The sequence below is a fragment of the Agelaius phoeniceus genome, unplaced genomic scaffold, assembly GCF_051311805.1.
Source record: "Agelaius phoeniceus isolate bAgePho1 unplaced genomic scaffold, bAgePho1.hap1 Scaffold_113, whole genome shotgun sequence".
Lineage (NCBI taxonomy): Eukaryota > Metazoa > Chordata > Aves > Passeriformes > Icteridae > Agelaius > Agelaius phoeniceus.
In genome coordinates, this window is record NW_027509877.1 from 2,251,291 (window position 1) to 2,277,639 (window position 26,349).

General features: G+C 52.4%; 2 protein-coding genes across 2 annotated transcripts in view; both read left to right on the forward strand.

Moving 5' to 3' along the window:
* The window catches only part of LOC143693007 (uncharacterized), a 244,343-nt gene that overhangs the window by 71,043 nt on the left and 146,951 nt on the right, over positions 1–26,349 (forward strand). Inside the window, exons 5-6 of the mRNA XM_077173091.1 lie at positions 1,654–2,150; positions 12,455–12,829. Of these exons, the coding sequence (XP_077029206.1) occupies positions 1,654–2,150; positions 12,455–12,829 (872 nt within the window). The remainder of the gene's footprint in view (positions 1–1,653; positions 2,151–12,454; positions 12,830–26,349) is intronic.
* LOC143692997 (olfactory receptor 14J1-like) lies at positions 20,760–21,692 on the forward strand. Its single transcript, XM_077173081.1, has one exon. The coding sequence runs from the start codon at positions 20,760–20,762 to the stop codon at positions 21,690–21,692; it is 933 nt and encodes a 310-aa protein (XP_077029196.1).

Below are 26,349 nucleotides of genomic sequence, written 5' to 3' on the forward strand. Positions count from 1 at the left end.
TGAACCAAGGCCTGTCCTGCCCCTCATTCAGCCACTCTGGGGAGGGGCTGAGGGTGTGGGGGAGGTTGGGAGGGGACACAGCAAGGACAGGAGATCCCAGCTGACCCCAGGGATAGCCCAGAGCATAGGACATCATGATCAGTGCATGAAGTGTGGGGAACAAGGAGGAAGGGGGGACATTTAGAGTGAGGGTTTTTGTCTTTCCAGGCAACACTTAGGCAGGATGGGGCCCTGTTTCACCAGTGGGCAGGGCCAGCACCAAAGATACAGACACCAACTTAACTTAAGGAACAGTGTAATTTAGATAGTGCAAATTTGCAAAAAAATTACAGAAGTATTAGATTGGCAAAGCAAATAATCATTAGTCAATAATTCCAAAAGAGAAGATGTTGAAATGAGTATCACACAACTGTCCATTTCTGGCTGCAAGCTCTGGAGATTCTATCTCTGCCTTCAATCAGAGTTGCATTCCATAACAAGTCCTGGTACCAAATCCTGCTTTCCAAGGCTGGAACAGTGTCTCAGGTTTAGCTGGGTGTGTATTCAATTACCCTCTGTTAAAGGTGGGGCAATTATCATCTGTTAATTGAGCAGTTTACTTTATCTCTTCCACAAGGAATCCTCCCTCCAGGGAGATATCTTCTGTTAATGGGTCATTGAGTGTCACTGATAAAAATTCCATCATCCCATTGTGAGAAGCTCCGCCCAGAGGGAGGAGCCAAGCATTCCTACCTGAATATAATCTGAGGATGTGAACAGGAGTCTGCCTTCTCCCACAGGATTCCCAGAAGAGCAGCTGTCAGCTCCACGGGATCCCATTGGAAGACCAGGCCGATCGGCACCACCACTGGACCTTCAGAGGAAAACTGCACCCTTCTACAGGATCACTGCTCCAACAGAACCACACCTGTCACTGCAGGAGCACTGCAGCCACCATTTAACAGGAGTGCTAACAACACTCTGACCCACAGGGTGTCAGGCCATATTCTGACTCTGTAAGTAATTTTTTAGTACTGCTGCATTTCTATTTTTAATTTTTCCACTGAAGAACTGTTATTCCTATTCCCATAGATTTTGCTTGACAGCCTTTTATTTTGAAAATTATAATTCCAAGTGAAGGGATTAACATTTTCCAATTTAAGGGAGTCTCCTGCCTTCCTTAGCAGACACCTGTCTTTTCAAACTGACACAATGCCCCGGGACAGCCAGGCAGGTGAGGAGGAAGTCAGTGCCCCTTTTCCCCTCTCTCCTGCTCCATCTCCCAGCCCAGCACAGCCCCCGGCTGCAGGACAACCCTGCTGCCAAACCCGTCCTGCCAGGGATGCGCTGTGGGGATCTCCTTCCCCTTCCCTCTGGCACGGAGGCAAATCCCATCCTCTCCTTGTCCTTCCTCCCCCAGAGAAGGAGCTGAGGATGGAGACCAGGGAGGACAAATCCCCACAGCAGAACCTCGTGGAAGAGGCCATTTCGAGTGACTGCAGGGCACAGGAATCCAATGGGGAGGACAAGTCCCAGAGATTCTACAGGAAGAGGGGCTCCAAAGCCAGCCCAGGGGGCTCTGAGGAGGAAAGACCCATCCTGATCCAGGAAGGTGGACAGAGCTTCAGCCAGAGCTCAGAGTCGGTGGTCCATGAGCAGTTTCATGATGGGGAGAAGCCCTACAAGTGCTTGGAGTGTGGGAAGTGCTTCAGGCAGAGCAGCACCCTGATCCGCCACCAGATGATCCACACTGGGGAATGGGCCTACGAGTGTGGGGAGTGTGGGAAGGGCTTCAGCTGCAGCTCTGCCCTCATCAGGCACCAACGCATCCACACTGGGGAGAGGCCCTACGAGTGTTCCCAGTGTGGGAAGAGGTTTCGGACCAGCTCCCATCTCCTCCTGCATGAGCGGATTCACACGGATGAGAGGCCCTTCCGCTGCCCCGACTGTGGGAAGGGCTTCAAGTACAACTCCCACCTCATCACCCACCGGCGCATCCACACTGGGGAGAGGCCCTACGAGTGTTCCCAGTGTGGGAAGAGGTTTCAGACCAGCTCCCATCTCCTCCTGCATGAGCGGATTCAGACCCAGGAGAGGCCCTTCCGCTGCCCCAACTGTGGGAAGGGCTTCAAGTACAACTCCCACCTCATCAGGCACCGGCGCATCCACACTGGGGAGAGGCCCTACGAGTGTTCCCAGTGTGGGAAGAGCTTCACCCAGAGCTCTAACTTGACCAGACACCAATGGAATCACCAGTAAGGGAAGCCTTGCAAATGCCCCAAGTGCAGGAAGAACTTCGTGCACTACTCCAGTTTCATCCCCTATGGGAGGACCCACGTTGGTCAGAGCCCTGGTGACCCACATTCCTGGTGATCCATGTTGGAAAGACACTGGGCTGGTTGTTCCTTTCTTTTGGCCTTAATTTTCTTTGGATTAATCTTCATCCCTCAAAACCAGAGAAAATTGGGGTCAAAATCAATAAATTCATCAAAGGCATCTAAAGCCTCACTTTTTACTTGTGTTTCAGAGGAATCTGGGATTCAGGGAAATAATTGGGAGAATTTGGGAGTATTTGATTTAGTTGTCTCCCTTTCTTGGCACTCAAAGAGACAATAGGGTTTGATCTGTCACCTCAATGCCACTGAAACTACTCACTCCCACCCCAAAATTCCTCGATTCCACAGCCCCTTGGGGTGAAATGGGGTTGAAAGGGATTGGGCAAAGTGGAATGCAAATCAGGAGGGTGAGATGAGCATTGAGTGGGGCAGGATGGGTGGGATGGGTTTTGAGAGCTGTGGAATGGGGGAAGTACAGCTTGGAAGGGATGTCTTGATGTCCAGGAGGGGTGGGAAGGGTTGGGGTTGGGACTGGGGAGGTGGGCTGGGGTCGGGAATAAGACAGCCAAAGTTTGGGGATGATGAAGGGAAGGGAAGGGAAGGGAAGGCCGTTATGGACTGAGTTTTTGGATATTCCATGTTCATGAAGAGATGCCGGGGTATCTCACATTTCTGAGGTGGTTTTGGGGCACTCCCCAGCTCTTGGGGGTTTCCTGAGAGCAGCTCCATGGAGCCCAATTGCCAGGGGTGGTTGCCATCGGCACGAGCTCAGGGATGTAGCCAGAGTCCATTGCCTCAGTGCTGGAGAGCAGAGAAATGATGAACGGCCCCAGACAACTCCAGTGTGTGTTTGGAGACCTGTGAGCTGACTGGGGAGAGGCCAACAGCAATGCCCTGGAGAGATGCACCTTAGACTCCGGGCATTCCCCACAGCTCAGGGTCAGGAAAGAAGCTTCCCCCATGGTGCCTCACAGCACTATGTTAATTTCTCCCAGTTCTGTCCTCCCTATTGGCCCTTTGGCTTTTCTACCTCTTTTACCCTTATATGTTCATGTTCTAGGGGGTTCTCCCTTCCCTGTCTTCCCATTGGTTTATGTCTCCACCTAGCCTTTCTTGCACTCCCTATTGGTCCCTTCCCTGTGTACCACCCCTGAGCCCTCAGACTACTGGATCCTTGATGCTCTCCTACACCCCCTCTATCCTGATTTATACCCTAGACCCTCCTTTGTCTTTGATTTTTGCCCCTGGACCTCTTCATCATTGCCTGAAATAAAACACATTAAAACTCTATGCCTGGACCCTCCTGTGTATTCACTGCTGAGCTGCTGTGTCTGTGTGTCTGTGTGTGTCTGTGTCTCTGTGTGTGTCTGTGTGTCTGTGTGTGTCTGTGTGTCTGTGTGTGTGTGTCTGTGTGTGTGTGTGTGTGTGTGTGTCTGTGTGTCTGTGTGTCTGTGTGTGTGTCTGTGTCTCTGTGTGTCTGTGTGTGTCTGTGTCTGTGTGTCTGTGCATGTGTCAGTGTGTGTCTGTGTGTCTGTGTCTGTGTGTGTCTGTGTGTTTGTGTCTGTGTGTTTGTGTGTGTGTCTGTGTGTGTCTGTGTGTCTGTGTGTCTGTGTCTGTGTGTGTGTGTGTGTCTGTGTCTCTGTGTGTGTGTGTGTCTGTGTGTGTGTCAGTGTGTGTCTGTGTGTGTCTGTGTGTGTGTCTGTGTGTGTCTGTGTGTGTCTGTGTGTGTCTGTGTGTGTGTGTGTGTCTCTGTGTCTGTGTGTGTCTGTGTGTCTGTGTGTGTGTGTGTGTCTGTGTGTCTCTGTGTGTGTCTGTGTCTGTGTGTGTGTGTGTGTGTGTGTGTGTGTCTGTGTCTGTGTCTGTGTGTCTGTGTGTCTGTGTGTGTCTGTGTGCGTCTGTGTGTGTGTGTGTGTGTGTGTGTGTGTGTGTTTGTCTGTGTGTCTGTGTGTCTGTGTGTGCTGGTGCTCCTGTGGCTCCTGCCTGTTGGTGTAAGATGCTCTCAGGGAAGGTTGCATTCACCACCACCGCAGACCACAACAAGCGGAGCCCGAACAGGGACCTTTGTCTGGTACCCCTGGAGAGCATCTCCAGCATGGCTGCAATCTAAGTCGCCTTTGGGTCAGCCACGACCCTAAGGCAACCTCTGAGTTTTATCAGGGCACGCTGAGGGGAGAGACCTGCAACCCTCCCAGAGTCACGGACTGGAGGATCGCTCTCCTTGACAGACCCACCACGAGATCCTTTGTTGAGGCACTGCTGGATGAGTATGTTTCAGTCACTGTCCCCCTTTTCTTTTGTTTTCTCACTTTAAATCCTGTGGATGGGAAGACTGCAGAATAGGCACAAAACTCATTGTTCCACAACGGGAGATTTATATCCAAGTTACATTAGCCCTTGTTGCTTGGGGAATCATTTTTCAAAGGAGAATTTGAAAGCTTTTTATCATTTTCTTTTCAAATATTTTATGTTACAAGGAAATCAGTTTCACCACTTGAGATCTGGGGTATGGTCGGGATCAAGTTATTTGTTTTAAAAATGCAGGGAAATTTTAAAGTGGGGAAGTTTTATTATCTTTTTCGTTCCATTTATGTTAAAAAGCTTTATCTTCTTTTTTTGCTATTTATGATTCAGTTAAAAAAATCAGGGGAAAATTCAGGAAAAGTTTTGGGTCCCCAGTTCAAAACCCCTTCCACTCCATCCTCTCCCCATGCCCCCAAACCCTCTTCCCCACCTGAGGAGCAATCAGCAGGCAGATGTCACTATCCAGCACATGGTTGCTGCCGTCTCCCTGACGCCTCCCGATCTCCTCTCTCCCCTCACCAGGATGGCACTGGCCGTGCTGCTCTGGACCTTCCCCTCAACCTTCCTCCTGTGCCTGCATACCCTCTTTCATCTCCCCCAGTGGCCATTACCCCACAAAATGGCGCCGGCAACATGGCCAGCCCTGCCATTTTGTCCCCTCCTGATCCAAGTTTTCCCACCCTCGCACCCCAAAATGGCCACTTTCCTGTTCCTGCTCCTCCATTGTTGGGCTCCTCCCCTGCAACACATTCCCCTCCACCCATTGTGTCGATGGTTGTCCCTGTGTTGGGATCCCAACCACCCTTCCCGATGCAGGCTCTGCCTTTCCCCTTGTGGTCTCCACCTTCTCCACCCCAGGCTCCACCCCTGGGGCCATGACACTTGTGGCTCCCACATCCCCGGAGCCGGAAGTGGCCATGATGGTGACTGGAAGGCAGCCATCTTGGCTGCCAGCAGCCCACGGCACGGGGCCGCACCGGTTACCCAGGAGCACCGCTCCTCTACCAGCAGGCCCTCCTCCTCAGCAGAAGACAGTGATTCCCCAGACTCTAACACCGAGCCTGAGGATCACTGGGCAGGGGAGTGGGAACAAGCTGCTAGGGAAGGTGATTGGGAGATGGCAGGGAGATTGCAGACCCTGGAGGCCCCTGTCCAATCCAAAAGAGGGAGGAACCCAAAGCAGGTATCCGTGCCTGATAAGAAGCGCTGCAAGGCATGCAGGGACTGAGAGAGGGGGTCCCTGTCCTACAAGAATAACGATCCTTGCCAAAAGCTGTGATGACAAGCACAAGCAGCGTGGAAAAGAAGAACGAAAGATGTGGCGTATAGATGCAGCAATAGCCTGAAAAAGGAAACAGCTCTGTACTGCCTGAACAATACAACTTCCTATCGATCTTGCATTCCAGAAAAAAGATGTTGTTTAATTAGTTCCTACCCATTCAATTATTTCAGTTGTATCCTAATCTTATGCACTATTTCCTCTTTGAGTTATTACTTTCGTACTATTATGACTTATAGCTATTGTTATGTAAGTAATGTTCCCTTATTTTGTTAGGTGCTTGCAGAAATCCATAGGGGAAGACTTTTAACTAAACAAAAAGGGGGAGTTGTGAGAGCCTGTGAGCCTACTGGGGACAGGGCAAGAGCAATGCCCTGGAGAGATGCACCTTAGGCTCCGGGCATTCCTCACAGCTCAGGGTGAGGAAAGAAACTTCCCCCATGGTGCTCTGAAGCACTATGGTAATTTGTCCTAGTTCTGTCCTCCCCATTGGCCCATTGGCCTTTCCTACCCCTATTACCTTCATATGTTCATGTTCTAGAGAGTTCTCCCTTCCCTGTCTTCCCATCAGTCTATGTCTCCACCTTTCCACTCTGGCATTCCCTATTGGTCCCTTTCCCTGTATACCACCCCTAAACCCTTAGATCCCTGATGCTCTCCTCTACCCCCTCTCTTCCTGTATTTCTACCCTAAACCCTCCCTTGATGTTCTCTTTAACCCCTAGACCCCTGCAGTGTTAGACCCTAATAAACTGTCTTGCTTGGAAAGACAGGAGTTTGCTAAGGAAGGTAGAAGCCTCCGCTGAAATGGAGAATGTAAACCCTCCCCACCCCTCCCAATTGCTATAAATTTTAAATTAAGGGGCTCTCAGGCACAAAAATATGGGAGCAGGAAATAACAGCTCTTTAATAGGGAAGAAAAAAAAAGGATAAAATAAACAGTGCAGTACACTAGAACAACACTGACAGAGTCAGAACCCAACCTAACACCCTGTGGGTCAGGGTGTTGGTGGCACTCCAATTGGAAATGTGGCTGAAGCCCTCCTGCAGTGTCAGGGGTGGTTCTGTTGGAGGAAGGGGGGCCTGTAGAGAGGGAATTATTCTTCCTCTGAAGATCCAGTGGAAGAAGAGGCAGCTGCTGTTTCTCTGGGGAATCCAGGGGAGAAAGCCGTGCTGGTGTCTCAAAACTTCTGGATTCTATCTGGGTAGCAATGCTTGGCTCCTCCCTCTGGGCGGAGCATCTCAAAATGGGATGTTATAGTTCTTATCAGTCGTGCAGTGACATTCAATAGTCTGTTATCAGCAGATGTCCCCTCCCGAGGGAGGTGTGAATGTGGTCACTCAAAGAGACGGATAAGGCAAACTGCCCACTTGACAAAAGATAATCTGCCATACAGATGGTAATGAAATACATCTTGCATTGCAATCTTCAACACATAGAACTGGCTGAGCTGGGAGGGACCCATCAGGCTCCTCCAGTCCAACTGCTGGCCCTGCACAGGACACCCCAACAATGCCAGCCTGGGCCTGGCAGCGCGGTCCAAACGCTGCTGCAGCTCAGAGAGCCCTGGAGCTGGGACCCTGCCCTGGGGAGCCTGGCCAGGGCCCCAGAAGCCTCTGGGCAAAAACCTTTTCCTGACATCCAACCTGAGCCTGCCCCGACTCAGCTGCAGCCGTTCCCTCCACTCCTGTCCCTGGGCACCAGAGGGAAGAGGTTCCCACAGCCCCAGCCAGGGACCCGCTCCCAAGGCTGTTGCCATGGCCACCAGGGCTGGCACCAGCTGGGATGCTCGGTTTCCATGGGCCGGGCTTCAGGAATGGGATTCCCCAATTTCCTGCTCCTGCTAAAACCGCGCTGCCCTCGCTGCCCTCCCGCCTGCCATGGAAAGCACAAAAGGCAAAGATCCCGGGCTGGGATAAGAACAATTAATTGGGAACAGCAATGAGATAAGGAACAAATGGAACAGAAACAATATTGAAAACAGAAGGGATAAATAAAACTGTTTACAGGGAAAACTAGCACACAACTCACTGGGTCTGCCTGGCCACAATTTCCCATGACTGGAAAGGACACCCTTCTCCTCAGGGAGAGAGAGAGAGAGAGAGTCCCTTTCCTGCTCCTGGCAATGACCTGAGGTGGGAGTGAATGCAATGACAGGGCCATGGCCAGACCCTCATGTTCCTCCATCCCACATCATATCACTGGGAGGGGCAGGAAAAGGGACAGGTGTCTTCCTCACATGGATCACAGGGAACATGGATCACCGGGGCTCTCCCCAATGTGGGACCTCCAATGGAGGATGAATTTGGAGCAGTGAATGCAGCTCCTCCTGAAATGGGGGCATTTGCAGGGCTTCACTTACCCATGACTCTTTTTGTGTCTGGTCAAGTTACAGCTGAAAGTGAAGCTCTTCCCACACTGGAGACACTCGTAGGGCCTCTCCCCAGTGTGGATGCGCCGCTAGTGCCTGATGAGGTGATATTTCCGCTTGAAGCCCTTCCCACAGTTGGGGCAGTGGAAGGGCCTCTCCTCTGAGTGAATGCGCTGGTGCTGGAGGAGACTGAAGCTGGTCTGAAACCTCTTCTGACACTGGGGACACTCGTAGGGCCTCTCCCCAGCGTGGATGTGTTGGTGTTTCACAAAGGTGGATCTGCAGCTGAAGCCCTTCCCACATTCCCCGCACTCGTAGGGCCATTCCCCAGTGTGGATGTGCTGGTGCCTGATCAGGTGGTTACTCTTGCTGAAGCTCTTCCCACACTCCAAGCACTTGTAGGGCTTCTCCCCATTGTGAAGCTGCCCATGGACCACCAGCTCTGATCTCTGGCTGAAGCTCTGTCCACCTTCCTGGCTCAGGGTGGGTCTTTCCTCCTCAGAGCACCCTGGGCTGGGTTTTAGCCCCTCCTCCTGTGGGATCTCTGGGGCTTTTCCTTTATGTTGGAATTCTGCACCGTGGAGCCACTTAAAATGGCCTCTTCCACGAGATTCTGCTGTGGGGATTTGATTTCCCTGGTCTCCATCCTCAGCTCCTTCCCTGGGGGAGGAAGGACAAGAAGATGATGGGATTTGCCTCCATTCCACAGGGAAGGGGAAGGAGATCCCCCCAGTGCATCCCCGGCAGGGTGGGGTTGGCAGCAGGGTTGTCCTGCAGCCAGGGGCTGTGCTGGGCTGGGAGATGGAGCAGGAGAGAGGGGGAAAGGGGCACTGACTTCCTCCTCACCTGCCTGGGTGTCCCGGGGATCCTTCCTGTTTCGTGCAGCCTCCTCCTCCATCCAATCAAGATTTGGGAATGGGAAATCCTGTTTCGGGGACCAAACAAAGGCTGCACACATTGTCTTTGGGACTGGTTTGAAGGCAAACCTGGGGCAGAGTCTAAATCAGAATTACAATTTCATAAGAAAATTTAGATCAAGGCAATGCTACAGAAACGCTGCCTTAAACTGACAGAGTCAGGATATAACCTGACACCCTGTTGCTGGTCAGGGTGGTGGCAGCAGTCCCATTAAATGGTGGCTGCAGTCCTGTGGGAGTGATGAACGTGATTCTGTCCAAGCAGTGATCCTGCAGAAGGGTCTGGTCTTCCTCTGGATGTCCAGTGGTGGTTCTGGAGCTCTTGTCCTCTGGGAATCCAGCAGGCAAGCTGCTCCTGGTGTTGCAAGGCTCAGCTTATATTCAGGTAGGAATGCTTGGATCCTGCCCCTGGGCGGAGCATCGCACAATGGGATGTTGGAATTTTATCAGTCCTGCACTCAATGGCCCATTCACAGAAGATATCTCCCCTGGAGGGCGTTATCAGGGCTGAGTCATGGAAAAGATAAAGAACCCTGCCCCACCTGTTTATAGCAGTTGATGAAGATGGGGATTGAAAACATGCATTGGGTTCCATCTTACACTGCAACCTGAAACAGTGGGGGAATCCCTGCTCAGGGGGTGAATACCACCCCCCTTACCCAAACTGGCTCAGGTGTAAAACCCCCACCCTGGGAAGGCCACACACAGGGGACAATGTCACACTTGCCCTGCCCCAGGGCAGGTCTCTGTCCCTGTCACTCCCTTGCTCTCCCCCCTTTTCTCTTTCTTTCCATCTCACTCTCTACCTCACATTTACTGTTCAATAAAATCCACGTAGGATTTGGTCTTGTTAGCGCCTTAATTTGGACAGAGGCATCTCTCTAACAATTTTCTTAACCAGATTGCAAAATTCTTTTGGCACAGTGAGTTCAGGGCACTGTTCTTTGACCCCAGGTGCTTTTGACAACAGCATGGTTCCCTCCTCTGAGGAGGTTGTGGTTCTCTCTGGAGGAACTCTTGGAAACTCTGATGCAGCTTCCTCTGAGCGACCTATGGCAGAACTGGTGAGAAAAATGGCTGTTGTGGGCCTGGAGCGTAAAGAAAATATTTGGTTGTCCTTCCTTGAAAAGTTTGTTAAAATCACTGGAGGAATGCGAGCAAATGTTACCAGGGACACTGACAAGGTTCATTCACCCCATGGTGTAGAACACAAGGCTGCTAAAAGTGCTACAAGAAGGCCAGCTCAAGTAGCTAAATTCCCAAATAACTCCTGAATTCCCAGACTTGGGTTCTTTGCCAAATGTGAGAATCATTATTCTCTTCATCCCTGTCACCTTTGTGACAGCTACTAAACGCTTCCCCTTCCTTTTAATAATATCTGTATTGGGCCGAATTTGCACTTTTCTTTAATTGGAACCTGCCAGCAGCTGAGCTGGAGCTGTGCAGGAACCAATGAAACTTGGAATTGCCACAGAATTGCTTCTATTGTCAGCCGGTGCTGCGGCGGCCGTGGGGCAGAGGGGTGGGAAAGGGGGGTCCACGTTTGCAGTGGAGGAAATGCCGGGGCTGGGGGCTGAGCACAGGGCTGAGCACACAGAGATGGTTTCGTTCTTGCTGAGCTCACACTGAACCAAGGCCTGTCCTGCCCCTCATTCAGCCACTCTGGGGAGGGGCTGACGGTGTGGGGGAGGTTGGGAGGGGACACAGCAAGGACAGGAGATCCCAGCTGACCCCAGGGATAGCCCAGAGCATAGGACATCATGATCAGTGCATGAAGTGTGGGGAACAAGGAGGAAGGGGGGACATTTAGAGTGAGGGTTTTTGTCTTTCCAGGCAACACTTAGGCAGGATGGGGCCCTGTTTCACCAGTGGGCAGGGCCAGCACCAAAGATACAGACACCAACTTAACTTAAGGAACAGTGTAATTTAGATAGTGCAAATTTGCAAAAAATTACAGAAGTATTAGATTGGCAAAGCAAATAATCATTAGTCAATAATTCCAAAAGAGAAGATGTTGAAATGAGTATCACACAACTGTCCATTTCTGGCTGCAAGCTCTGGAGATTCTGTCTCTGCCTTCAATCAGAGTTGCATTCCATAACAAGTCCTGGTACCAAATCCTGCTTTCCAAGGCTGGAACAGTGTCTCAGGTTTAGCTGGGTGTGTATTCAATTACCCTCTGTTAAAGGTGGGGCAATTATCATCTGTTAATTGAGCAGTTTACTTTATCTCTTCCACAAGGAATCCTCCCTCCAGGGAGATATCTTCTGTTAATGGGTCATTGAGTGTCACTGATAAAAATTCCATCATCCCATTGTGAGAAGCTCCGCCCAGAGGGAGGAGCCAAGCATTCCTACCTGAATATAATCTGAGGATGTGAACAGGAGTCTGCCTTCTCCCACAGGATTCCCAGAAGAGCAGCTGTCAGCTCCACGGGATCCCATTGGAAGACCAGGCCGATCGGCACCACCACTGGACCTTCAGAGGAAAACTGCACCCTTCTACAGGATCACTGCTCCAACAGAACCACACCTGTCCCTGCAGGAGCACTGCAGCCACCATTTAACAGGAGTGCTACCAACACTCTGACCCACAGGGTGTCAGGCCATATTCTGACTCTGTAAGTAATTTTTTAGTACTACTGCATTTCTATTTTTAATTTTTCCACTGAAGAACTGTTATTCCTATTCCCATAGATTTTGCTTGACAGCCTCTTATTTTGAAAATTATAATTCCAAGTGAAGGGATTAACATTTTCCAATTTAAGGGAGTCTCCTGCCTTCCTTAGCGGACACCTGTCTTTTCAAACTGACACAATGCCCCGGGACAACCAGGCAGGTGAGGAGGAAGTCAGTGCCCCTTTCCCCCTCTCTCCTGCTCCATCTCCCAGCCTAGCACAGCCCCCGGCTGCAGGACAACCCTGCTGCCAACCCCGTCCTGCCAGGGATGCTCTGGGGGGACCTCCTTCCCCTTCCCTCTGGCACGGAGGCAAATCCCATCCTCTCCTTGTCCTTCCTCCCCCAGGGAAGAAGCTGAGGATGGAGACCAGGGAGGACAAATCCCCACAGCAGAACCTCGTGGAAGAGGCCATTTTAAGTGGCTCCACGGTGCAGAATTCCAACGTAAAGGAAAAGCCCCAGAGATCCCACAGGAGGAGGGGCTGCAAACCAAGCCCAGGGTGCTCTGTGGAGGAAAGACCCACCCTGAGCCAGGAAGGTGGACAGAGCTTCAGCCAGAGCTCAGAGCTTGTGACCCAGGAGCAGCTTCGCAATGGGGAGAAGCCCTACAAGTGCTTGGAGTGTGGGAAGAGCTTCAGGCAGAGCAGCACCCTGATCCGCCACCAGATGATCCACACTGGGGAATGGCCCTGCGAGTGTGGGGAGTGTGGGAAGGGCTTCAGCTGCAGCTCTGCCCTCATCATCCACCAACGCATCCACACTGGGGAGAGGCCCTACGAGTGTCCCCAGTGTCAGAAGAGGTTTCATAGAAGCTCCCATCTCCTCTACCACCAGCGAATTCACACTGATGAGAGGCCCTTCCTCTGCCCTGACTGCGGGAAGGGATTCAAGCAAACCTCTCACCTTTTCACCCACATGCGTGTCCACACTGGGGAGAGGCCCTACGAGTGTCCCCAGTGTGGGAAGAGGTTCACCCAGAGGTCTCACTTGACCAGACACCAACGGAGCCACCAGTACGGGAAGCCCTGCAAATGCCCTGATTGCAGGAACAGCTTCATGCACCACTCCAGTTTCATCCCCCATGGGAGATCCCACATTGGGAAGAGTCCTGGTAATCCATGTTCCCTGTGATCCATGCTGAGAAGACACCTGTCCCTTTTCCTTCCCCTGCCAATGACATGATGTGGGATTGGAGAACATGAGGGTATGGCCATTGACATGTCATTACATTCACTCCCACCTCAGGTCATTGCAAGTGGCAGGAAAGGCACTTGCGCTCTCTCCATGAGGAGAAGGGTGACATTTCTAGGCAGGGGAAAGACGTTGCTGGGAAGAGCCAGGCAGTTTTGTTGTAGTTTTCCTGTAAATAATTTTTCTTATCCCTTCTGTTACCAGTATTGTTTCTGTTCCTGGTTGTTCCTTATCTTGTTGCTGTTCCCAATAAATTGTTCTTATCCCATCCTGGGATCTTTGCATTTTGTGCTTTCCATGGGAGGCGGGAGGGCAGCGAGGGCAGCGCGGTTTTAGCGGGAGCAGGAAATTGGGGAATCCCATTCCTAAACCCCAGCCCATGGAGAACGAGCACCCCAGATGGTGCCAGCCTGGTGGCCATGGCAGCAGCCTTGGGAGCGGGTCCCTGGCTGGGGCTGTGGGAACCTCTTCCCTCTGGTGCCCAGGGACAGGAGTGGAGGGAACGGCTGCAGCTGAGTCGGGGCAGGCTCAGGTTGGATGTCAGAAAAAAGGTTTTTGCCCAGAGGCTGCTGGGGCCCTGGCCAGGCTCCCCAGGGAAGGGTCCCAGCTCCCGGGCTCTCTGAGCTGCAGCAGCGTTTGGCCAGCGCTGCCAGGCCCAGGCTGGCATTGTTGGGGTGTCCTGTGCAGGGCCAGCAGTTGGACTGGAGGAGCCTGATGGGTCCCTCCCAGCTCAGCCAATTCTGTGGCTCTGGGATCCCATGAGCCTGGGGATGGGACCGGAAATGGTTGTCATGGCAACGGGCTCTGGCTGCAGGCCTGAGCTGGTGTCCATGGCAACCACCCCTGGCATGGGGTCTCCATGGAGCTGCCAAGGGACTGAGCATAGCAACAGGGGGCTGGGGATGGTTGCCATGGAAACTGACCATAGCAACAGGGGGCTGGTGATGGTTACCATGGAAACTGACCACAGCAACAGGGGCCTGGTGATGGCTGCCTGCTAAGGATCAGATTTGTCACAGACCCTCACAGGGGCTCCATGGGTACTTTTCAAGAGTCTCCAGGCTGTTCCAGAACTGGAATGTCACAGGCAGAGACAGGGGCTCCATGGAGACCTCCCAGGGCTTTCTGGGGATGGTAAAGAGCCCTGTGGTCAGAGGCAGTCACAGCCATTCCATGGTGACATCCCAGGGCACCTTGGGCTGCAAAGGCACCCATCTGTCACAGGCACTCATGGGGGCTCCACGGTGACATCCCAGGAGTCCCCAGGCTGCCAAAGAGCCGGGATGTCCCAGACACTCACAGGGGTTCCTGTCATGGCCACAGTGGGAGCTTCAGGCAAAGTTTATTAGAGACGCTCCTGTTGGGTCATGAGGTGCAAAAAGAATCCCCAATAGCCCCCACAGACCCCCAAATGTCACTGTTGGATCAGTGTTCCATGCTTTCTTTCCTATGGAAAAGAACCATCCTTATCCTCCAGGTGTCCATGTCTGAAATTGGGATTCCACCTCTAAAATTCCCTATATCAAAGGGTTGCTCCCAGGCACAGCCTGCCAGTACCATCAAGTCTGGTGGGCCTTGGCCTCTGGTGGCTGCCCCTGCAACACTGGGGCTGGGTTCTTCCCTTCCCATGGAGATCACTGGGACACTGTGGGGACCTCATGGAACCAAGGGGATCCTTGTGGCACCACTGGAGCCCATGGAACCAAGGGGCCATGGTGACACAGCGGGGCTTCATGGAACCCAGAGACCATTATGGCTCTGTGGGGCCTGATGGAACCATGGAGACCATTGGGACCCTTCAGGGCCTGGTGTCACCAAGGGGGCATTATGGCACCTCAGGTCCTCAGGGAAGCGAGGGACCATTGGGACACTGTGGGGCCTGATGGAACCCAGGGAACATGGAACAGGTCTGGCTGGCTTGGCCTCCCAGGGGCCACCTGACAGGTCTGGCTGATGTCAAGGGCTGCCTCTCATCAGCTCCTGGAGCACTGGGGCTCCATGCTCTCCTTGCTATGGGAAAGAACCATCTGGCTTTTCAGATGCTGTAAGAGACGGTCTGAAGTTTCCCTCATTTGCCTCACGACTGTCCCAAGGACAGAGACCGGGACCCTGAGGACCCTGACTGGAGCTCTGGCCTGGCTGCAGTGGATGCTCACCAAGGGATTGTTTGCAGGTGTGTTTGCAGTGCTGCCATGGTTGCTGCTTCGAGCAGGGGGCTGGCAAAGGAGCAGCTCGCCCTATATGCTGGCACCTGCTTCATGACAATAGCCCATGAATTTCCCCACCTCTTGGCCAAATGAACTTTCTGGGGTAACTTAGGTGGTCCCCCATGGAAAATCCTTCATCTGCTTGACGACCACCGTGATGGACAGAGATTGAAGCCCCCTCCCAAGGACTGAGACTGAGACCCCTATAACCCTAACACGGGGAGGGGTTGGCCTGATTGAAGTGAGATGTTTGCCCAAGAAACATGAAAATGTTGTTTCATTGGACCAAGAAAACAATTGCTCTCACTCACTGCTGAGATTGACTTATCCTGTTTTGGAACATGGACTGTCTGTAGCCGTTTTCAAGAGACTTATTCTTCATTGTCTTTTACCTGTTCCCCCCTCAGCAGAGGACTATAATAGACCCCTGAGTTAACCAAGACTTTGAGATTCTCCCTGACGTGACAAGACAGATCTATTGGCTGGACCACATGAGGATTTAGTCTCTCTGTTTGGTAGCTATATTACTCCCCCTCTCTTTCTCTCTCTCTCTCTCCTTTATCTCCTTTCTAAATCCTTCTATTGCATTTGCTGTGGGCACTCAATAAAAGGTGCATTTATTTGATTAATACTGAAATCCCCTTCGTGTTGTTTTTTGCACTCTGAGATCAGTTAAGGAACCATCACGACCCCCACTTGTATGAGCAGATTGTGACAGATGCCCATTGCCAAACTTGGTACTCTCCCTAAAAATTTCCTTAATGCAATGGTATCTCCCAGAAAAAAACCTGCCAGCTCTGGCTGGCCTTGGCCTCTGGTGGCCACCTCTCATCTGCCCCTGAAACACTGGCTCTGTTCCTTCATTCCTACGGAAAAGAACCGGTTTTCATGTCCAAGGGCCATAGACAAAAATTAGCATTTGGCCTCCCAATTTCCTTATTTCCAAGGATTGCTCCCAGACAAAAGTAGCCAGGACAGAAAGGTCAGGCTGGCCCTGTCCTCTGGTGATTTTCTTAGACACTGAGCTGAATGTTTTCATTTGAAAACACCTTGGAGAGGGCCCAGAGATCTCCCAAGGAGGGGTTTTGAGGCCTCGGGCACATGAGCACTACATATGGACAGAGGAGCTCTGTACTCTGTGCTGTTGTGGTGGTTTTGCATCACGGAAGTCATGTTCTAAGAGGAGCTGCTAGGAGTTTCCTCTGTGTCTGACAAAAAACCCAATCAGTAATTATCTTTGAGAATTGACAATCTGTTAAACCACTAAGGAAACTGTACACACCTCTGTGAGGACACATGTTAAAGATGGGAAAGCCTGGGAGGGTCTCTTTCCCTTCTGTCTGGCACAGAGGTAACAAGGCTGACCTGGCCCCGTCTCAGCCAGGCCGGGCCGGGCGGCTCCTGTCGTGGGGCCAGGCCCCATCCCAGGGACCCCGCCAGGCCCCATCGGCTGCCGGGCAGGGCAGGGGAGGCCGCGGGGACGAGGCCGGGCTGGGCCATGGCTGCAGTTGGGAACATCTGGGCACTGCTGAGCCCTGCCCCGCCGCCAGCCCGGGCCCAGCCAGGATCCGCCGGGCCCCAGGAGCAGCCCCGGGCTGGGCTACTTACCACCTTGTTTGTCTCAATTTTCAATATTAGGACAGGTTGTCCTGCCACCCTTGGGGTTCAGCCGCAAGCCCCGGGCAGGGGCAGGAGAAGCCATCGGCCCCCGGCCGTGCTGCTGCTGTGCTCTGGCCTGGCTGCTGAGATCCTGGCCCTGCCCCAGCGCGGCCCATCCTGACACAGCCCCAGCGCAGCCGCTGCAGAAACCTCCATCGTAAAACAGCACCGAGCCCGACCGGGGTCACGGAACCATCTGCAGGCTCCGGGTGAGATATGAACTCTTTCAGTGCTTCCATCCTCCCTCCAGTGAGAGAAAAGGACAAAGTGCAGGCACACAGAGGAACATGAAGACACCCATGTGAAAGGGAAGTTGAGTCCCCGATGGGAGGGATGAGGAGATGCCTTGATCTTGGGGCTAAAATCTTCTTGTTAAGCTATGGAGAAGGATGGAATTGATACATCAGACTCTCTGTTTACCTATAATGCATTGAAATCTATGGGGAGATGAGTTGTTCAGCAAAGACCTACATGCTAAAGTTAGCAAATGTTGAAGTAGCTCTGATCCCATGAGAAGTTTGAACAGAGAAAGAGACGAGTGATGAGACTCTGTGCCCTCATGGAGAGAAGAAGAAGATCTCTGTTGTCAGAGATGAAGATGATTTCAGAAATAGATGAAGAGAATCTTTGCTCTTCAACAGCTCATCTTTAAACTCATACCCCGTAAGTTGACATGGCCCATAAACACAGCTGTGGGAAAAGCTGTGGAAAAGGGAAGGGACTTCACAATTGCAGATTTTCCGGGCAGCTGCTATTCATGGGAATTGAGAGCCACAAGTGAACTTTTTTCTTATGGAGAAGTCTCCATAGCATGAAAGAGAGACTCCTCTCCCTAAGTGAACTGAAGAAAGACAGTTCTAGATGGTGTAAACTGACTGAAAATTTCAGATTTTGTCTCCTTGCATTGTCAGTAAGAAAGAAAAGGTTGCAGGGAGAGGAGAAGTGTTCAGGTTCTTATTACTCTTTCTTCTATTTACTGGTAATAAACTTTTCTATATACCCTTTTAAAATTTTGAGCCTACTTTGCCCTTCTCCTAATCCTGTCTCACAGCAGGAAATGAGTAAATATATTCCAGGGAGTGCAATGGTAATTAGCCAACACTGATCCCACTGAACTAATAGATGAATTGGCTGAGAAATCTCAAATTAACAAACCAAAATCACTCCAGATACATTCCTGATAAACTGCATTAGAGCAGAGGGAAATCAAGGCAGAGCCATGGTTTGTCAGGACTTGCTGCATCCTGATGAGCCCTGTGGTGCATTTGGAGCTGAGCCCTTGAACCTCAGGGCCTGAGAGGAGATTGCACAAACCTTTCCAGGAGTCAAAGTCAGAAGAAAACCCCAAAGTGTCTCAAAGCATGAATGGGTCCAACTGAGGTCCATCCCCAACACAGGCTCCTCATGGACTCCTTAGAGGAGAGAATTGGAGGCCAGGATTGGCCAAAAACCTCTGAGAGTCTCAATGTGGAAAGGAAATTCCAAACTACCTTAAAAAATTTGAGAAGCTCAAAGCATTACTGAGCAGCGCTGAGTGTCAGCACAAAGCTCTCAAGGGACTCATTAAAGCAGATAATTGGGGCCATGATTGCACAAAGCTCTCCCAGAGTCTGGATCCAAAGGGAAACACCAAGTACCTTCAAATAACTGAAGTACCTTGAAGCATTAATGAGCCCCACTGAGTGTTGTTACTGACAAAGCCTCTCCAGGGACTAATTACAGCAGATAATTGGAGGCCAGGATTGCACAAACCTCTCAGAGACTCCAAGGCTAAAGGCAAACCCAAAGTCCTTTGAAAAACCTGCAGTCCCTGCAGGGAGCATTCAGGAGCCCCCAGGGCCATTGCTGAGCAAGGCTCCCCAGGGACTCCTTGCAGCAGATCCTTGAGGCCACAGGGATGTGGGCTAGGGGGGGATGCTGAGGGCAGCACAAGGGGCTGACAGTGCCCAGCCTGGCTGGGGCTGGGCCAGGAGGCCCCAGGGCCTCAGGACAAGGTGTCTCCTCCCAGCCCTTGCTGGCACAGACCCTGCTGTGCCCCAGGGCACCAAGACTTGGCTTCTCTTTGTCCCCACCTGTCATCACTGCCTGCAGTTCTCTGCTCTGCCTGGGGCGTGGGGACACTTGCTCAGTCGTGTCCCTCAGTGGGACTCATTAAAAGTCCAAGAAAGTTTGGAGTTGGATTCTGCCTTGGAGTTCTGGAGAGGTTTCTTCAGCTCCCTCTCAGGGACTGATGTTCAGGGCCTGAGCACAAAGCCCCAGAGGCTGATTAAAGTCCTTGTGCTGTGTCTGTGCTGCTGAGCTGGGCTGGGCTCCTGGCACAGAGGCAGCTCCTGCTCACCAAGAAGAGCTTCAAAAGCACATTTCTCTGGATGAGCAGCTCTTGTGCCAGCCCAGCAGGGCTGGGGCACTGCCTGCAGCCAGCCCGGGCACAGCACAGAGGCACAGAGAGCTTCAATCAGTCAGGGCTGGGAAGGGGCTGAGAAGTGCCTGGGGCACAATCACTGCCAGCCCTTGGCACAGGAACCTCTGGCTGCAGGACAATGCAGCTGCAGCTCCTGGAGCCATCTCCTCAAGCTGGAACATGCCAATGCCTGCAGAGCCTGTGAGTACATTCTCTGCTTGTCCCTTGCGCAGAGCAGCCAGGGGTGCCCAGGGATGTCCTGCAGAGCAGGGTCCTGCAGCCCAGGGCGCTGTGCTGGGGCAGGGACTCTGCTGCCTGCCAGGGACAGCTCTCAGCCAGCCCTGGCAGCTGCTCCCAGCACTGGGGGACAAGATCTGGGTGGCAGGAGAAAGCTGGTGAGGCTTGGGAGTGTTCTCCTTGTGTGGGGAGGATGCTGCATTGTTCAGGGCTGCTCCCAGCATGGCCTTTAAGTGCAGAACATTTCCAAGTAAGTTATACAGGGACCACAGCGATGCAGGGACTGGATGAAAGGGGAAATCATGATTTTTAAATCTATTTTTCTGGGTTGTCTTGATAGGAAATTGCACATAGATATTTATCTCTCAGTTCAGGTTTTAAAAAAAAAAACAATCCTCTCAGATGTTTATAAACCAGGCAGTTCCAGAAATCAGCACAGAGCCCTTTAGAGGCAGCATCAGTGCTGCTTTTCCAGCCTCCTCAGGGTTGCTCTGGTTAGCGTTCAAAAACACATAATCACAGAAGCGATTATATGTGGTGCTTTTTATTCAAGAGCTCTGGGAATCAGGGTAGTTTCCACCCAAATCTGATTCCGACCATACATTTGAGGTGAACGTGTTTTATACTCTATCATTACTTAACTTTCATGTTAATTATTAAACTTATATTCATCTATTGTATACACAGATTTCAGCTAAACATAGCTCCCTTTAAATTTCCAACATAGTTTCCCATAATTCTTCCTTTGGTTATATAAAAATTATATTTAATTACTAAACAATCATCACATCTAACAATTATATCTTTTATCATACTGCTTACGCAGGTGCAGTGATCTGAGAAAACACAAAGCCCAATATTTTCTAAGACTATTTTTAACATTTTCCAGGGCTCCACTATCACTCTGACGTTGCCCTCAGAGCCTGCAGAGCCAGAGCTGCCCCTGGGCAGTGCCTGAGCTGGGAGGGCTCTGCAGGGCAGAGCTGAGCCCCCAGGGCTGGGCTGGGCTCTGGCAGCACTGGCAGGGCCCAGCCCTGGGCACAGGGAAGCAGCTGCTGGCAGGGACAGCTCCAGGCAGCAGAGCCCTGGGCAGGCAGTGGGGGGAAAGTGCCCCCAGGCTGTGCTGGGAAATTTCAAGTCCTCTCCAAACCCAACTATTCCATGATTACTTTTCTTACAGATCCCCATGCCAATACACTGGAAATGTCCAACAGCAGCTGCATCAGGCACTTCCTCCTGCTGGCATTGGCAGACACACGGCAGCTGCAGCTCCTGCACTTCTGCCTCTTGCTGGGCATCTCCCTGGCTGCCCTCCTGGGCAACGGCCTCATCATCAGCGCCGTAGCCTGCGGCCACCACCTGCACACGCCCATGTTCTTCTTCCTGCTCAACCTGGCCCTCGCTGACCTGGGCTCCATCTGCACCACTGTCCCCAAAGCCATGCACAATTCCCTCTGGGACACCAGCAACATCTCCTACACTGCATGTGCTGCACAGCTCTTTTTTTTTGCCTTTTTCATCTCAGCAGAATATGCCCTCCTGACCATCATGTGCTACGACCGCTACGTGTCCATCTGCAAACCCCTGCACTACGGGACCCTCCTGGGCAGCAGAGCTTGTGCCCACATGGCAGCAGCTGCCTGGGCCAGTGCCCTTCTCCATGCTCTCATGCACACAGCCAATACATTTTCCCTGCCCCTTTGCAAGGGCAATGCCCTGAGCCAGTTCTTCTGTGAAATCCCACAGATCCTCAAGCTCTCCTGCTCACACTCAAACCTCAGGAAATTGGGACTTCTTGTGTTTTCCATCTGCTTAGCACTTGGCTGTTTTGTGTTCATTGTTTTCTCCTATGTGCAGATCTTCAGGGCTGTGCTGAGGATCCCCTCTGAGCAGGGACGGCACAAAGCCTTTTCCACCTGCCTCCCTCACCTGGCTGTGGTCTCCCTGTTCCTCAGCACTGCCACATTTTCCGACTTGAAGCCCCCCTCCATCTCATCCCCATCCCTGGATCTGGCCCTGTCAGTTCTGTACTCGGTGGTGCCTCCAGCCCTGAACCCCCTCATCTACAGCCTGAGGAACCAGGAGCTCAAGGCTGCAGTGCAGAGACTGATGACTGGTTGGTTTCAGAAACATTAAACTGTTGGCCATTTTCTACAAATCACTTGTAATAAAAATCATCTTTGATATTTCTTGTTGTTCTCATTTCGGGGGTTCTGTTTCTTTGTTTTACTTTTTCCGTATTATCTACAAATAAATTTCATTGTTTGTGCCATTTCTCATTTTGTTACTCTCCACCTTCCCTGTGGCCACAGACTGTGGCAATGATGGGCTGCGCTCTCGGTGGCATTAAAGGAACTAAAGGATCTCCTAGCAGAGTTTTCTGCAGAGATGCCCTTTTGTTGCCTTCTCTGGAGCTGCAGCAGCCATGTCTGTGTGCAGAGCTGGGGCAGATCAGTGCTGGCCCAGCAGCTGTGCCCAGCAGCAGCAGCACTTGGTGTTGCCAGTGCTGCTGGCGTGGCCCTGCCCCGCTGCCCTGGTGGCCCTGGTGTTGCTGCAGGGCCTGAGTGCTCTCGGGGCCGGGCACAGCCCTGGGGGTGGCAGTGCCGGGGCTACAGCAGGGACAGGCCATGGGCACTGCTGGGACAGCGCTGACGCCTCAGGCCAGGCCCTGGGGGCTCCAGGCTCCTTGCCCAGGCTCTCTCAAGAACACGGCCAGGCCAATGCTCAGCACAGAAACCCCCGTGAGCAGCCCCAGGCTGGCCGTGGGCAGGCTGGGGGCAAACAGCATGGCTGGGGCTCCTCTAGGGCCCTGGGGCAGACGGGAAGGAGCAGCAGAGCAGGGGCTGATCCATGCCCAGTGCGCTGCACAGCCCAGGGCAGCATCCCAGAGCGTCCTCATGCAGCTGCCAACAACATCCCCCCTCTGCAGCCCTGGCCTCTCCCCCAGCTCACACAGGTGCCCCATCCTTGCAGGCACAGACACGGCAGCACTGCCTCAGCAGCCCCTGTTTGCATTGCACACAGCAGGGGCAGCACCCCCATGCTGTAGCTGTGGGGACATGAAGCTGAGGGAGCACAAATGCCATCAGCCCCTGGGGCCAGCAAGGGCTGCGGGACACCAGGGAAACCACTCAGCTTTGTCCTGGCCTCTGCAGTCAGCCAGAAAGTTTGTTCCCATCAGCTGGGAGTTTCCTGTGCCACTGCAGACGCTGTTGCTCAGAGCCAGGGCTGCCTGGCAGCCACCCCCAAACTAACCTGACCATTTCCATGCCTTCACCTTTGCTTTCTTTACTCTTCTCTGGTTCAGATTTCTTCCTCTTGCCCATCCCTGTTCCCTCCCCTGCAAACAGCCCATGTCTTCCCTGCTCCTGCTGGCCACACCATTCTTGATCCAGTCCAGGAGCCATTGGCCTTCTTGGCCACCTGGGCACACTGCTGCCTCATGTCCATTCTGCTGTCCATCAGTCCCTGCGGGTCCCTTTCTGCCTGGCTGCTCTCCAGCCACTCTGTCCCCAGCCTGTAGCACTGCAGGGGCTGTTGTGGCCAAAGTACAGGACCCGGCACTTGGACTTGTGAAACCTCATCTTGTTGGATTTGGGCCCTGGATCCAGCCTGTCCAGGGCCCTGTGCAGAGCCCTCCTACCCTCCAGCAGATCCACACTCACAGCCAGCTTGGTGTCATCTGCAAATTTGCTGCTGCTGATGGACTCAATCCCCTCATCCAGATCATCAATGCAGTTATTGAAATCCACGCTGGCTGGCTCTGATCCCTGGGCCATCCTGTGGGTGCCCTGTGATGGCACTCAAGGTGATCTGTTCCATAACCTTGCTGGGCACCCAGGTCAGGCTGACAGGCCTGGAGTTCCCCAGCTCCTCCTTCCAGCCCTTCCTGGGGATGGTCTCACACTGGCACCTCCAGGGCTCTGGGCCCTCCCTGCTGAGCCAGGACTGATGGTAAATGATGGAGAGCAGCCTGGGGAGCTCATCCACAGCTCCCTCATCCCCCTGGGATGGATCCCATCTGATCCCATCCACCTGTGAGCATCTGAGTGGCTCAGCAGGTCAGTAGCTGCTTCCTCCTGGAGTCCAGGGGGCTGTTCTGCTCCCTGTGCCCATCTACCAGCTCAGGAGAACATTTGTCCTGAGGAAAACCTGTCCTAATACTGAAAAAATATACTTGAGACAAACAAGGTGTTAAGTAGCTCAGCCTTTTCCTCATCTTTAGTTACTCTATTCTCTACTGCATCCAATAAATAGTAGAGGTTCTTCTTCTCCCTTTTGATATATTTTTTTTATAAAAACCTTTTTCTTACAGAAGCCGCCAGGTTAAGTTCTAATTGAGCTTTCACATCTCAAATTTTCTTTCTGAATAACCCATCGAAATCCTTAAATGCTTCCAGACTTGCCAGTCCTTTTATCCCCCGAGTTCCCACAAAAGCTCCATGGGCAGCCAGGCCAGTCATTTTCCTCAGTAGCTCATCTTTTGTCACACTGGGACAGGCTGCTCCTTCCCCCTTAAATTACCTTCTTGAAATGTGTGTTCTTCCTGGACCCCTTTGTTTTTAAGGAGTGTTTCCCTTAAAATAAATCAGTACCTCATTTGATTCTCCCCAAATCAGCATCCTAAACAGGCCAAAGTCTGCCCTTCCTAATTCCAGTGCAGAAGTTTTGTTGCTGCCCTTCCTTCTTTCACAGAACATGGAAAACTTGATTATTTCATGGTCAGTGTGCCCCAGGCAGCCTCTGAGCCCCACATCTGCCCCCAGCCCTTCTCTGTTTGTGAACAGCAGCAGACAGAGCTTTCCTTGGCAGTGGGAGTGTCACCAAAAATTCAGTGAAACAGAAAACTCTTTTTGACCCCAGTGTAGCATTAAGAAGCAGCATTCTTTATTCAGCTGGATGCACGGGGGAGAGCTCCTCCCAAAGCCGTGCAGGCTGAGTACAGGAAAGTTTCTGTTTATTTTCTGTATTTTGCACACACATTCATTGATTGTCCTGGACTAAACACACATATGATAATCATTTCCCCAAAATCATTAACATATTTCCCCTCCCCTTTACCCATGTGTTCTTCTGTCCTGGGGCTCTCTCTGGTGGTCCCTGGTGGTCGTGGACCCCAATGTTCCAGTGGGCCTGGCTGAGCTGGCAGGACCCTGAGGCTGCTGAACTTCCAGTTCCCCTTCTCACACAATGGGCCTTTTGTGGTTTCCATAGGCCTGGGGATGTGGAGAACAAGCTCCAGGTGTCAGCTCAGCTGGTGTAGACAATTGATCATCTGGTAACATGAGGTCACAGAGTGGGCTATGACATCACAGAGTGGGTCATGTGAGGTCATTGAGCAGCTGTGACATCATAGACTGCCTCTGTGACATCACAGAGCCAGTTGTGACATCACAGGGCAGAGGTCTAACATCCCAGAGAAGACTAAGACATCACAGAATTGGCTGTGACATCAGAGACCGCCTGTGCTACATTAGAGAAGGGGCTGTGAGCTCACAGAGCAGGCTGTGACATCCCAGAGGGGCTGTGTGACATCCCAGAGGGGCTGTGTGCCATCCCAGCAGGGCTGTGTCAGGTCACTGGGTTGGTCACTCGGTCCCAGCTCCCCCTCACAGTTTCTCCCAACAAGTCCAATGCTGTTCATGCCCAGCGGGGTCCCTGTCCCCCGGGATCCCCCCGGCCCACCTGGAGCCACAGCCTCCACCAAAGGATGTTCCACAGGATCCACCCCAGAGCCTGACATGGGACAAGGGGCCAGGGCTGTGTCACCAGGACATCAAGGATGGGGATTATCCAGGTCACTGTGGCCTGGGTTGGGTTGCCCAGGGCAGGAAAGATGTCTGGCAGCTGGAGCAGGGTCTGGGAAGGGCCTCCAAGGTGGGGCTGGAGCCCTTGGGCTGTGAGCAGAGGCTGAGGGAGCTGGGCTTGTCCAGCCCAGAGCAGGGGAGGCTGAGGGGCTCCTCATCCCAGCCTGGCAGTGCCAGCGAGGAGGGGATGGAGAACACAGAGCCAGGCTCTTCACTGGGGGCCCAGTGGGAGACAAAAGCCAATGGGTGGAAGGGGAAAGAGGGGAGATCAGCCAGGACAGGAGGAGATTAAATGAGTCAGGCTGGTTTCAGCATTTCCTCAGCACCAGAGCAGCCTGGCCTCCCTTCTCAATCCACCACTGAGAGCTTTGCAAATCAGGAATTGTTGGAGATGTTTTGCCCCCACTCCAGGATGAGCATCCTGATACAAGAACTTAATTGTTTTTATATCTGTCACAGAACAATGGTTGTCAAAAATTAATTTTAGTATGAAAATCACTTGTGGGTGATGGACTCATCAGGCATTGCTGGGAAGTTGCACATAGCTCAGGGAAGAGTATGATTGTTACTAAATTGTGTCCTGTTCAACTATGGTCTGTTGGCCATGAAGAGAAACTTTCTGTGCCTCTGAGTCTCACCAGTTCCTGACCCCCAAAGGACACAAACCTGATGAGTTGTGGTCCCCACTCCAGTGGTGGCATTTGCACCTCCCTCCAGAGCCAGAGCAGAGCTCCCTTGTCCCAGAGAGTCCCTGGCACTGGAAGGATGAAGGAAACAGGACTGGCTGGGGGGATCAGGGGCAGGGCAGAGCCATGGGGAAGAATGACTTTTGCATTTGATGGAGCTGTGCCTTCCCTTGGATTTGTTGGCTGACAAGAAATAAACATCCCTCTGTGTCTCGGGCAGCTCCTTCTCCAAGGAAAGCAGGTGGGAGTTGGAGCCAAGGAGCTGGAACCTGCAGGTGCAGCCTGGGCTGGAGGGAGCTC

Coding starts and splice junctions, on each gene's coding strand:
- LOC143692997 (XM_077173081.1), top strand. CDS start 20,760: ATGTCCAACAGCAGCTGCATCAGGCACTTCCTCCTGCTGGCATTGGCA.